A 12,517-nucleotide genomic window follows, 5' to 3' on the forward strand; every position below is an offset into this window, starting at 1 on the left:
GCTACGCAACAGTTAAAACAATACATCAGTAATGTTTGTTCTTATGGTAACCAAACAAATCATACCAAGCAACCGTTAAAACAAATATAACAGCGAATACGATTGGCCACCTCAAATTGTTCGAAGGGTATAAAATGAAAACCAATCTAGGATTTGGATTATTAGTGATCAAAACTTCCAAGTGAAAGTTACAGTTTCCGGCCTCCCAGTGCCAGTGCCAAGTTAGCTACTACATTCCGTGGTGGCGACGAGTTCCAGTTCGGGCCCTCCCAGTGCCATTGCCAAGTTAGCTACCACATTCCGTGGTGGCGACGAGTTCCAGTTCGGGCCCTCCCAGTGCCATTGCCAAGTTAGCTACCACATTCCGTGGTGGTGACGAGTTCCAGTTCGGGCCCTCCCAGTGCCATTGCCAAGTTAGCTACCACATTCCGTGGTGGTGACGAGTTCCAGTTCGGGCCATCCCAGTGCCAAGTTAGCTACTACATTCCGTGGTGGTGACGAGTTCCAGTTCCAGCCCTCCCAGTGCCAGGTTTGCTACTACATTCCGTGGTGGCAAAGAATCCAGTTCCGGCCATCCCAGTGCCAGGTTTGCTACTACATTCCGTGGTGGCAAAGAATCCAGTTCCGGCCCTCCCTGTGCCAGTTAGCTACTACAACCGTGGTGGTGACGTGTCCAGTTCCGGCCCTCCCAGTGCTAGGTTTAACTACTACATCCGTGGTGGCGACGAATCCAGTTCCGGTCCTCCCAGCGGCATTGCAAGTGCCAGGATAGCTACTACATCCGTGGTGGTGACGTGTCCAGATCCGGCCCTCCCAAAGCTATTTAGCTACCACATCCCGTGGTGGCGACGTGTCCAGTTCCGGCCCTCCCAGTGCTAGATTTAGCTACTACAACCGTGGTGGCGACGAATACAGTTCCTGCCTTTTGCTGTAAAAGTGGTGGCGTTTCCCATAACAGTTGGCTAGGGAGCCAACACATGAGATGTGCAATTATTTTAAGAGGGAAGTTTAAAATACAATGATCGTTTGACTATTTTTCCGTTCACATATTTTGGTAGTCCTAGGCATCATATGAAACGTAAAAGGACGTTCATCTAATTTATTTAAAACGAAGAACATAATCTATTAAAGAAATGTCGATGCATTCTAAAATAATATTCGAAGTGTAAACAAGTGGATTGCATAATATAATTGCGTAGTTCTACGTCGAAAATATGCGGTCGTGTCTTAGATACAACCCCTTACAATTATTTTTTTTCTTTTTTGTAAGAGATTATTTTACCACATGTTTTCCGTTTACATTGAACACTAATTTGATACGGAGAGATTAATTTTCATTCATAATTTATATTCGAAAGGTGTTCATTCTACCTGAAAACTTATTATTATCTTTGACGCTTCACTAACTCGCAAAACGTTGTTCAACGGTTTGCCGTAAATTTCGTTTTCACCGTGAAGTAGAAACGGGAATACGCCTACCTTCCTATGTCAAAATTGATTGTGATACGGCACTATCGCATAGAAAAAAAATCTATTTCCATTAGCTTGGATAATATTATTCAACAAAAAAATATTGTCGTTCATGACAAAAACATGGCTTCAAAAGGATTCGATTGTCGTCAAAACAAACGTTACAAACAATAACATTGGAAAAGTCTTTTTTTCTAACTCACCTGAAACGAGATGTCAGTTTGGGGAATATTAACTGAATTCCTCATTTTCTTCGTCCCCCGGTTCGTACTGTTCGTCGACTATCTTTTTCAAACATTCCCGCGTGGACATCCGCTCCGAATTACATAGCTCGCTATTGCCTATAATCAAATCACTAGCCAATTGTTTCAGTTTCTCTTCCTTAATGATTTTCTGTGCCGCCTTCAGTGTCGAGGAGGAAGATGCCTTCCGCAGGTAGGAAGCTATCTTGGCACGCTTCTCCGTCTGCGGGTCTTCCCGCTCTGTTTCCACGTCTAGAACATCGGCGTTCTCCTTGAGAATTTCTTTGATTTTCTCCCGTCCCCTGGAAGGTTCCTTTGGATTCTCCGTCGGTTTTAGGATTGGCTTCCATTGCCTGTGTCGTATCTTTCGCAATTTTGGAAGTCTATTTTCCTCCACCGCTGGTTCTGCTTCTGCTTCAGTATCTTCAACGCTTTCATCGGTCTGTTCGGGTTCATTCAGCTCTTCCACTTTATCCTCTATGGGCGGTGTTTCGTCATCAACTTCCTCCTCTTCCTCGTCATCATTCTCTCTACCCTCCAAGGCACCTTCGATTTCAATCGGTGGAAACTCGGGATCACTCAGGATGCCGTTGACTCCAATCGTGGTAGTCTCGAGGATATCGTCGAAATTCAACCGTATTCGGTCCGTGCCCACCGAGCTCCGTCGTTGCATAATGAAGATGCACGGCTTAGTTTTGATCTTCACGGGCAGTACCGACTGGTACTGCAACCCGATGCTGCTGAAGCACTCGACGAACTCGAGAATCTCGTGCGTTTGGCTGAGAAGCCGCATCTCGTCCGAGTATTTGTCTCGGGCTTCCGTTAGCAGATAGTCAAAGCTGTGCAGCTTCTCATCGCCCGGAACGAGGTTTTCCTCTTTGCTGTAGCTGGGTGGAAGTAAAAAAAAGGAGATCAAAATTGAAATTAGAGCTGGATTACGGTGGATAAGGATAGAACGCTTACATCCATTGTGGATTGATTTGCGAGAAGCGCGAGACACCGCTCTGGGCCGCCAGATTGTCAATGTGGACGGAGACGTTGGTTCCTCCGGATGCTAGCCGATGGAATCTGCAATGGATATGTTTTCGTAATTTCTGCACATTTTGAATGACTTTTGTGAAGGTTTTGTTTTGTTGTATAACTCTTTTTTTCCACTGATTGCATTACGTTTGCCGTATACCGCGCCACAATAATTCTAACTCATTACACTTTTTCTAAGTGGTTGTTTTTGTTGCAGTCCTTTTCTGTGGTGTTTTATTTCGGAAACCGTATGGGCTTTGGTCTTCAAAATGTTGAAATCAGTATAAAGTTCAACCGTTCGAAGCAATATGAAAACAAAGCAAACGTTTGTAGTATCACAATTGAAACCCACCTTGAAATAGCAACCCCACCCGGATAGTTGGTACCAGCTACCAGTAGCAGGAACATGGTAAGCAGCGCATTCGCAGCTAGATGACCGATAGCCACAAATGATAGCATTTTGTTCATCCATGTCTTTTGTCGATTGATCCATCTGAAAAAGGTATCCACGGAATAAAATCTTACAATGAGAGAAACCATGGTTCCCTCTCCAATACCCACATCCTATTGCATGCACAAGCCGCCGCCACGTTGAACAGTGGGAAAACGTAGATGATGAAGCGCAGCTCCTTGTGGGGCAGCATCGAGAACAGTAGCACAAACATGACCGCCGGGATGACCAACGATCGTATTCGCGTTTCCAGCACCAGCCCAAATGGAACGAACACCAGCGAAAAACCCATTGCTCGCGGCAGCGCCGAGTAGAGGTACCACAGGAAGGGCGAAGTGCCCCACTCGGAGCTCTTGTTGAGCACTGTGTTAAACCAGAATACTTCGGCCTCCGGCCAGATCGGTCGCTGCCAGAAGAAGCTGTCGACGGCAACCGTTAGGATGACGAGTAGGATCCCCGCAGGAATGGCTGCCTTTAGTACGGTATCCAGTTTTATTCGGCTGTAGTACAAATCGTAGAGAAGATATAGCCCCAGCAGCATGGCTAGCTCGGCCCGGAAAATGATGATAGCTGCACCCGAGCAAACGATGAACAGTTTGATGTTTCGTGTGAGCCAATAGTTGATGGCTAGCAGCACCAGCGGAAGGGCCATAATGTTAGGCAGTGGTCGACTCATGTAGAACATGAAATGGAACTGTGTAACGGTGATCAAGTTGTACCACACGGATACGGTCACACCAAGTCTCCTCAGAATCGTTACCCGTAGCTTATCCCATGCGAACGCAATAACCGACGCCAAGGCGAAGCGAACTGAAAATGGACAAAAGCTTGGTTTGAAAAAATCAGTCATGTTTCCATAGTAACTACTAGTAGCACGTGGTAACTAGACTGATGTGACTGCAAACGTCAGGCGTAAATGAATAATTTATAGCGCAAATGCCAACCAACTACCTTCATTTAAAAGTTCACGTTATATTTACCGACATATTGCATCCAGAATTTGTTCACATCGAAAAAATCAAGAACCGTTGCAACAGGCGTCACCAGGAACGTGATGAACAGTGGTCCCAGGAATGTTCGCGGAACGACGCCTGGAAACTCGTGGTGGTCATACTGGGGATACAAATCTGATCGGATGTTTGCAATCATTTCTCATACCATCGCAACACATACCTCAGATATGTTCAGCCGGTGATAGAGCAGGTCATGCATCGCCTGCAGATTGAAACTTTCCTCCACTTTGGTGAATGGGGTGTAAAGGCAGTGGGCAGCTGCAATCAAGAATATCAGCAAGGCCATCCTGGTCGTTATTTTCGGCTTCCGGTTTCTGCTTGCGGATAAATTCGAAATCTAACAAAAGTCGCTAATACAAAGATGTTAAGTCGCGCACTTTATTCCATCAAACATCGTCTCACCTATCAACAAATTGCGTACTGCTGCTTCCCTAATTACTATTTTCGGAACTGACCAAACGACCATATCCTAAGATATCGTAGAGGCGTCACCCAATTACGCCATTGGGACAAGCCTTTCGCCCGTCCCGGTCTCGTGGGCGGATGATAACGCAAATGAAAACACCGAAAAAAACGTAACCAGAAATAAAAATGATACTTCAAAACGGTTCCCTTCTTGGCAGCAAAGTGTTCTTAAAATAACCAAAAATGAACGAAAATATCAACAGCTCACAGGCTCTCTAAGCAGCAACTGTGTTGGTCGGTCTAGCCGGACGAGACGTACCGACGGCGGTGGATGCCCAACAAAAATAAACATATCGCCGTCACTGCACAATGCCGGTGACGTTTCCATTGCAGGGGAGGGGGGGGACAAGCAATGCGATGCGCTGGCCTGCGGGAAAGTGAATCAGTGAGCGTGAAATGGAGCAAAATTTTTGGATTGCATGCAATGTAGGTTGCCATGGAACAGTTTGAATGGACCGTTTCATAAGAAAGTTTCCTTGTGCCTAATTTTGGGAAATGTTTGAAGTTGTGAAACTGTTTGCGTTATTATTCTGTTCTAGCAATAATCGCACCTCAGATGTACCTCATTGGTTACGATATTGCCACTGCGCAAAGCTGCTATTATTCTGAAAAATAGAAAAAATCTTGAATTCTGTTGAACTAACATTGGAAATCATTTCATTAAATAAAGGGTTTTTTAAAAGTTTTACGTTGATTTGATGTACCACTACTCTTTTTTTTTTTAATTCGTTTATTTTTACAGGCTCAGTTACTTAAGTTTAAAGGAGCCGAATTCTTAAATATAATTTTAAAACTATATGTTTATATATATAGTTTTAAAATTTTCATACATCTATGGTTAGTAAGGTGGAAAACCGATTACTCGCGGTGTACTCGAGTTTAGAAGGGTGACATATTTTTAGGAGAAGGATGGGATATAAGGAAATTGTAACAATGTTGATGAACACTCAATTCTTAAATCTATTCGTATATCTATCACCACTACTCTTGTTTTATATTAAAAACACGCGAACTTTAATCTTCTATGAATTGGAGCTCTTAAACATTTCATTATACAGTAAAACTTGTTTTTGTGCGGTTTTCTGTTCTTGTGCGGTATATGGAAAGAAGCATATTCGACGAAGTTATCTTCCTTTTAGTTTTTGACGTAGGATTACGTCTTTCGGGAACATAATGGGGTACAAATTGAAAATCGAAAATCGAGCGCACCGTGAAAATTGTCCAATTTCAAATGCTTATTGCTCAGTCATTTCATGATGGATTGATGAGATTTTTGCGTCAATCTATTTCGTCACTCCATAACAATTTCTCACATTGAATAAAATAATATATGTTATGAAACTAACTATCGAACAATTGAAAAATCTCAACCGCTATCCTAACGGAAATACCCACTTCTGATTGGTCGAAATTGACGACACATGCGGCGGGTCCCTAACAGAGACATCAAAACCAAGCTGCCTGGGGGAAATCGACATTGCAAACACATGAAAGCAGGGGGGGGGCTTTTTTTCCCACCGACATGTATTCCCTAACAGAGATTTCAATACAAGGTGTCTGAGGGAAATCAGCATGTAAATACCCTCGTGGTCGATAGTTTAACTAACGACGCGCACAAACGGATAGTGCTCATTGCAACTAGCGTCGGCATTGCTGATTGCATACGTGCTGGCGAATAAGTTGGGAGCGATGAACAAGTGTGTTTTCGTTCCAATAAGAATATTTCGATGGGTTGATTGAAGAATGATGTTTCAATGAACTGAATAGAACTTATGCTTGATAGAATATAAATAAAATTTAAATGTGGAACTTTTATGTTGGTTGCTTCATGAAAATTCATATCAATGACCGATCATGTATTGTAAAACTTTTAGCATAACTGTGAGTGTAAAATTGTATATGGTAGCTATTGTGTTAAAATGACTTGAAATATGAAACGATATTTTTTCTCCCGAGGAAAGTTCATGTGACGAGAAAAATTGGAAAAATGAAGGAATATTCGAAAAAGTGATTTCACATATGCTCTACATATCGTATTGGGTGCTGTTAGCCATTTGAAATTCGCACTGAGGCATGTAGCATCGTGTTCCGTTGGGTTTGGAGCGAAAAGGAAATGGGTTGAATGAACACTCAGAAAATGAAAAATTATGAATGAAATTACCTTTTCCATTTCAAATATATTTTCTCTATACTATAGTAACACTTTTTTTCTGGTGAGAAAACATGTGTTCGATATTGATAATTATCTTATATTACTTTGATGAGCTTTTATTCTTAATATCATCCATACATAACACAGGAGCCATCTCGTCCAGGACCACAGAGGGCGGCTTTGGTATGTTATACGCACCATCTAATGACTTATCACCATCCTTCTATCATTATCACTCGGTTATGGACACTGGTGGAGTGAATAAACAATACTTAACAACCAGACAAAACGGACCCACATCATTATCGAAGAGTTTAACAATGTAATTCTTCTAACATATCTTAAATCAGCATGTAGCAGATAGCCTAACGAAATCCTACGTTAAATATGCGGTCGTGTCTTGGACACAACCCTCCTGTGACTTTTTTTTTCGATAGTTTATATGCATTTCAGTGCGAAAAAAGCATATTTGCGTCTTAATTATCCACTTCTGAAATAATTCCCCTCCTCTCATCCAATGCTCCAAGTTTTTCTAAGTTTTTGCATGACATAATTTCTAACAGCAACACGTTTCGACATGCACCTAAAAGCACAAAACAGCCACGTGGAACCGAAAAGGCAAACTGTCCCATCGCAAAGCAGGGAAACAAAAGGAAATTGAACGGCGAACGGCGTGGATTTCACTTATTTTCTTGGGGGAAACTTTTTTTTTATGCGGCCCCTATCTACCGCACAAAAAAAGTTTTGTTCAAAATGTGTACCGAACACGATTTTTTGAATCTACTGGTGAAGTTTTGCACGATTTTTTTCATGCGGTCCCTATCCCCTCACAGAAAAAAATGGGTGGATTATATCTATGATATAACCGCAAGGTTGACGTGGGACCACCTTAGCTTAGTAATAATTTGTTTGTATTTATTAAACTTTTGATTGAATGAAATAATTTCCGAATTCAATTGAATTCAATATATTTGCGTTGTGAGACCGTGTTAGGGAAACGCACTCTAGTCTACACGAAGGCAAGCGAGTACAAAAGTATCCACAGTTTGCATGTATTTGCAATGCCGATTTCTCCAAACACCTTGGTTTAGAAGTCTTTATAGGTAAACAGATTTCAGTCGGAACAAAAATACTCCCGACCTGCATGAACTTGCAATCCCAATTTCCCTAGACAACTTGGTTCTGAAGCCTGTGTTGAGGAAACATTTTTTAGTCGGAACAAAAATGCCCCCGATTTGCATGAATTTGCAATGCCAATTTTCCCAAGCTTCTTGGATTTGAAGTCTGTGTTAAGGAAATACATTTCAGTTGGAGCAAAAATGCCCCGACTTGCATGTATTTGCAATGCCAACTTCCCCACGCTCCTTGGATTTGAAGTCTGTGTTAGGGAAACACATTTCGGTGGGAACAAAAGCTTCCCCTACTTTCATGTATTTGCAATGTCGATTTCTCCAACGCTGCTTGGTTTTGAAGTCTGTGTTGGGGAAACCGTAAAGCGGGCCAATCAAAACGAGGCAGCTAGGGCGTTCAGATAACGCTTAACATTTTACAGTTATTCAATTATTTTACTAATGAAAAATAACATTTTGTTAATTGTGATAGATGCGTAGAAATATTCCCTATCAATTGATGCAAATATCTTTCCGATCCAGTAGAAAATGTTCGAGTTATAAGCACTCGAAATCTTGCATTTTTTCCTGCGTGTTCAGTTCTCATATTACCCCCATATACTCCGGTTAGACGTAGTCCCACGTCAAAAAGTTTGCCTGTATTTTCAAAAGAAATTATATAAGTTGTAGGTCTATTTTGGGGCTAGGGATCCCAGGTGGTTTTTTGTGTATCTGCTAGCAAAAATTAATAGTTTGCTATTTTTTCTAAATATCTGTGAGATAAGATTTCTATTGAAATTTCACAAGAAATGCTATACTTAGGGTGACCGTACACTGTTTTTCCGGAGGTTAAATATTTTGCACTTTTTAACAGATAAAGTTTGGTATGAATTTGGTACAAACACTTTTTCGTTTGTCATTTCTGTTTGACCGAAGCCAAATATTTGTGACAGTTTTTAACAGATAACATTTTATTTACGTGTACTGATCAAATATATATGATGCAAAACACGACAAGCGAATATTCAGTTATTGAATATTTAACTTTTTTCCCCAATCTTTTGGTTAAACCTGTCAGTACATGATTGCGTTACGTTAAATATTAAATATCAGTTCGATGTTTGACATTGTTCAACAGCAATCTATTCCGCTTTTTCGTTTTGTTCATGTTCTATGTACAAAATATTCTCTGAACTGGTGCCGAAGAATGCGGAAGCGACAACAACATTGGAGCTAGACATTTCGGAAACGCTAAACTACCGTCCTTTCGCATGTGAGATAAGATTACGATTCAAAATGTGATTCCATCATTAAAATCTGTATGTTCTTTCCAATGAATGTTGCAGATCTTACTGAGTTCATCTTTATACATCTTTTACTGTTCTAGCATCGGATAAATAGTGTGGTTAGCTTTTCTTCGAATGTTCTGTGGATCTATAAGACTTGTGGACTTGTGAAGACTTCGCGCCATTGAAGGATATGCCTTTCTTGAACAGGTTTATCACGGTTATGTAAGAATTCATGACTGAGAGTCGAAATCTATGTAAAATCCGTAGATTTTTCATAAGCTTTCTAAACCTCATCAACCATCTGTCCTGATTTTGAGATCTATTTGGGGCGTCCTGATTTATTTTTCACAATCTAGAATTATTTTCAGTGTATTATGTTTTAGAGTAAAGCCTTTTTTGAAACACGAACAGAAAATATAGTAAAAATGTGAACAATTTGACAATTAAAATGGGTATGTTTTTTCGCTTTCCTCCCCAACGAGCAATCGAGCAATCTGCAATTCGGCGTTAGATCACAATGTGAGTCGATGCGTATCACGAGTTATTCTCCGTTTTTTGGACAAATGGTCTGCGGAAACAATTTGCAGATGTACACTGCCGTTCTACGCATAGTTGTCCCATGTTCCAAAATCAGCAACTGAGAAAAACGCAATCAAAGTTGTCTCGCATATTTGTCTACCAAAAGCTTTAAGCATTTCAATTTAGCAATACACCGTGTTTTTAGAAGCACTATACTATTGTTTAATGAACTGTCACATGTCATTTTAATGAAATCTCACTGAATCAATTAGGCTTGATTACGGGTTTAAAAATTCATGGTGGGACTGTTATGCCTAGAATATCAACATGGGACAAATGAACTTGATGTTGTTTTTTGATGTACTGGGAACAAACAAAATTTTTTTTGGTGTTCTTTCGAAAGATTATGCATAGAAACATCGTTTTATGAAGAAATGAGTGATCTGCAACACCTTCGCAGAATATAAATTTCATTGTTATTAGGCATTCGCTAATAAGGTGTACACGTGTTCTGTTAAACTTTTTCTTATTTGTTTGAGAATTATTTCGTTCTTCCAAACCAGAAAAGAGTGCATTAGGCCTGCTAAAAGTGTGACATGAAATTTTTGTACGTGAACCGATTTATTCGATATGGATCTACAAAAAATACATGGTGGGACAGTTATGCCTAGAATATCAACATGGAACAATTGAGCTTGATGTTTTTAAAAAGTTGGGAATAAACTATATGTTTTATTGTGTTTTTCCGTAAGATTTTTTTAAAAGTGAAAATCATCAAAAAGTAACATGGGACAACTATGCGTAGAACGGCAGTACAGACCTTCCTGCGGACCTGATATGACTGGGTCTATGTTTTGTATTAATTAGTTATTACTTATTGGCGATCTAACGCCAAACGTAACGATTGGTGAGACATCTGGATTCTGTTTTTGAACTGAGAAAATGATGATAAGGTAACCTAAAATTGAAAAACAAATCTCGCTTAACTTTTGAAAAGGTCCTATGTAACAAAAGTAAACAAATCGAATTAATGGATGCACGCTATTAGTTTTCAATCATTGAATGCATTACATAAACAATCGTTCATGTATCTACCTTCTTCATCTTTTTATCGTCGATACAAAAAATATCCAATGTGCAGATTCGTATTTTAAGCACTCGGCTGTTACTTCGGACGCCACTTTACTCCGACGCTCGGAACGTTCGAAGTAGCAAAGCAGTCAAAAAACAACACGATGTCGTACTTCGGTCGTTTTGAGTTTTTGTTTCTTACGGGCGTTGTTAGCGATTTCAGTGTAATTCAACGAGTGATAATAACAATAATCTGTCTTTAGAACGAAATGCTGATATTTGGATTGCTGTTTAGTAGTTAGTTTCAGATTCTCATCGTGCAACGTAGTATGTCCAATGTGCAAACGCGGCAGTCAAAACGTCCAATGTAACATTTTTCGTTCTTAGGCTTCAAATTTCAAAAAAAAATCAAAAATTTCAAAAAAATCACGGAACAACAGTTACGTTTCGTTTTTCAGAGTTATTCTTGACTGCTAGTGGAGAAAGTAGTGATAGAGATCGATACCTTTCAAGACAATTCGCGGATTAATGTTCGGGTCTTCAACTTCGTTTTTCTCGAGTTGACGAAAATGTTACATTGGACCTTTTCAAAAGTTACGCGAGAAATCATGTATGTTTTACTTCCGGACTTTCCAAGGTAGTTCTCACATGCAAGAACCATGCATTTTTCTACTTGTTTTTGATGGTGCTCTCAAATTTCCGTCTTTGATTCAACCATTGTCAAAATTTATACATGTTCCACTACTGAAAGAGATAAAAAAATAACATGTTATATATAAAAATGCGCAGAATTAAATTTCTTAAAAACTCATCGCAATCAAATAAAGGGTGTGTCACATCAAATTGCATCACGGAAAAAACGCTGTAGAAATTCGACCAGTAGACCGATCCTTTTGAAAATTTTAGACAGTAAAATAAAAACTATTAAACAACTTTTGGCATTTTCTTTTTATTCATACTTCGAGCCCAAGCCCGTATGCTCGCACCTTCCTCTTTACCCCGTCCATAAGGTTCTGTACAACGTCTGGTTGTAGTTTTTTTTTGAACAGAAATCTATTTTCTCTTGAAGTCCGCCTCCGATTTGACAACTTTTGGGTTCTTCCGGAGGGCCTGCTTCATAATCGCCCTATATTTCTCTATTGGGCGAAGCTCCGGCGCGTTGGGCAGGTTCATTTCCTTTAGCACGAAGGTGACCCCGTTGGCTTCGTACCACTCCAACACGTCCTTTGAATAGTGGCACGAAGCGAGATCCGGCCAGAAGATGGTCGGGCCCTCGTGCTGCTTCAATAGTGGTAGTAAGCGCTTCTGTAGGCACTCCTTAAGGTAAACCTGCCCGTTTACCGTGCCAGTCATCACGAAGAGGGCGCTCCGCTTTCCGCAAGAGCAGATCGCTTGCCACACCATGTACTTTTTGGCAAACTTGGATAGTTTCTGCTTGCGAATCTCCTCCGGAACGCTGAATTTGTCCTCTGCGGAGAAGAACAACAGGCCCGGCAGCTGATGAAAGTCCGCTTTGACGTAGGTTTCGTCGTCCATTACCAGGCAATGCGGCTTCGTCAGCATTTCGGTGTACAGCTTCCGGGCTCGCGTCTTCCCCACCATGTTTTGCCTTTCGTCGCGGTTAGGAGCCTTCTGAACCTTGTATGTACGCAGGCCCTCTCGCTGCTTGGTCCGCTGGACGAATGAACTTGACAAATTCAGCTTATTGGCGACATC

The 12,517-nt window shown here is 40.8% G+C and overlaps 1 protein-coding gene and 1 non-coding gene across 4 annotated transcripts; both read right to left on the reverse strand.

Moving 5' to 3' along the window:
• Window positions 1–1,534: 1,534 nt before the first annotated feature.
• On the reverse strand, window positions 1,535–4,933 carry LOC129771040 (probable Dol-P-Man:Man(7)GlcNAc(2)-PP-Dol alpha-1,6-mannosyltransferase). 3 transcript variants are annotated; one of them, XM_055774323.1, is made up of 7 exons: window positions 4,599–4,933; window positions 4,357–4,533; window positions 4,164–4,296; window positions 3,294–3,993; window positions 3,085–3,225; window positions 2,676–2,780; window positions 1,535–2,599 (listed from the first exon to the last, which is right to left on the reverse strand). In XM_055774323.1, exons 2-7 carry the CDS (start codon window positions 4,480–4,482, stop codon window positions 1,702–1,704), a joined length of 2,103 nt encoding a protein of 700 aa, XP_055630298.1. In that variant the 5' UTR covers window positions 4,483–4,533; window positions 4,599–4,933; the 3' UTR covers window positions 1,535–1,701. The 3 variants fall into 3 exon arrangements, with proteins under 3 accessions (XP_055630298.1, XP_055630287.1, XP_055630307.1); XM_055774312.1 differs by having other exon boundaries at window positions 4,357–4,546; XM_055774332.1 differs by lacking the exon at window positions 4,599–4,933 and having other exon boundaries at window positions 4,164–4,310; window positions 4,357–4,494.
• Window positions 4,934–5,119: 186 nt separating this feature from the next.
• On the reverse strand, window positions 5,120–5,257 carry LOC129763770 (U4 spliceosomal RNA). Its single transcript, XR_008741028.1, has one exon. It is a non-coding gene; the product is annotated as a U4 spliceosomal RNA (small nuclear RNA).
• Window positions 5,258–12,517: the final 7,260 nt, after the last annotated feature.

This window comes from Toxorhynchites rutilus, chromosome 1, assembly GCF_029784135.1.
Source record: "Toxorhynchites rutilus septentrionalis strain SRP chromosome 1, ASM2978413v1, whole genome shotgun sequence".
In the NCBI taxonomy this organism is placed as follows: Eukaryota; Metazoa; Arthropoda; class Insecta; order Diptera; family Culicidae; genus Toxorhynchites; species Toxorhynchites rutilus.

What these genes read in the sequence shown, in the direction of transcription:
- LOC129771040 (XM_055774323.1), bottom strand. Translation starts at nt 4,482, where the DNA reads ATGGCCTTGCTGATATTCTTGATTGCAGCTGCCCACTGCCTTTACACC. An exon ending in ACCGGCTGAACATATCTGAG is followed by an intron (nt 4,297 to 4,356) that starts GTATGTGTTGCG and finishes TTGTATCCCCAG; the next exon opens with TATGACCACCACGAGTTTCC. An exon ending in GGTGGGGTTGCTATTTCAAG is followed by an intron (nt 2,781 to 3,084) that starts GTGGGTTTCAAT and finishes TATCCATTGCAG; the next exon opens with ATTCCATCGGCTAGCATCCG.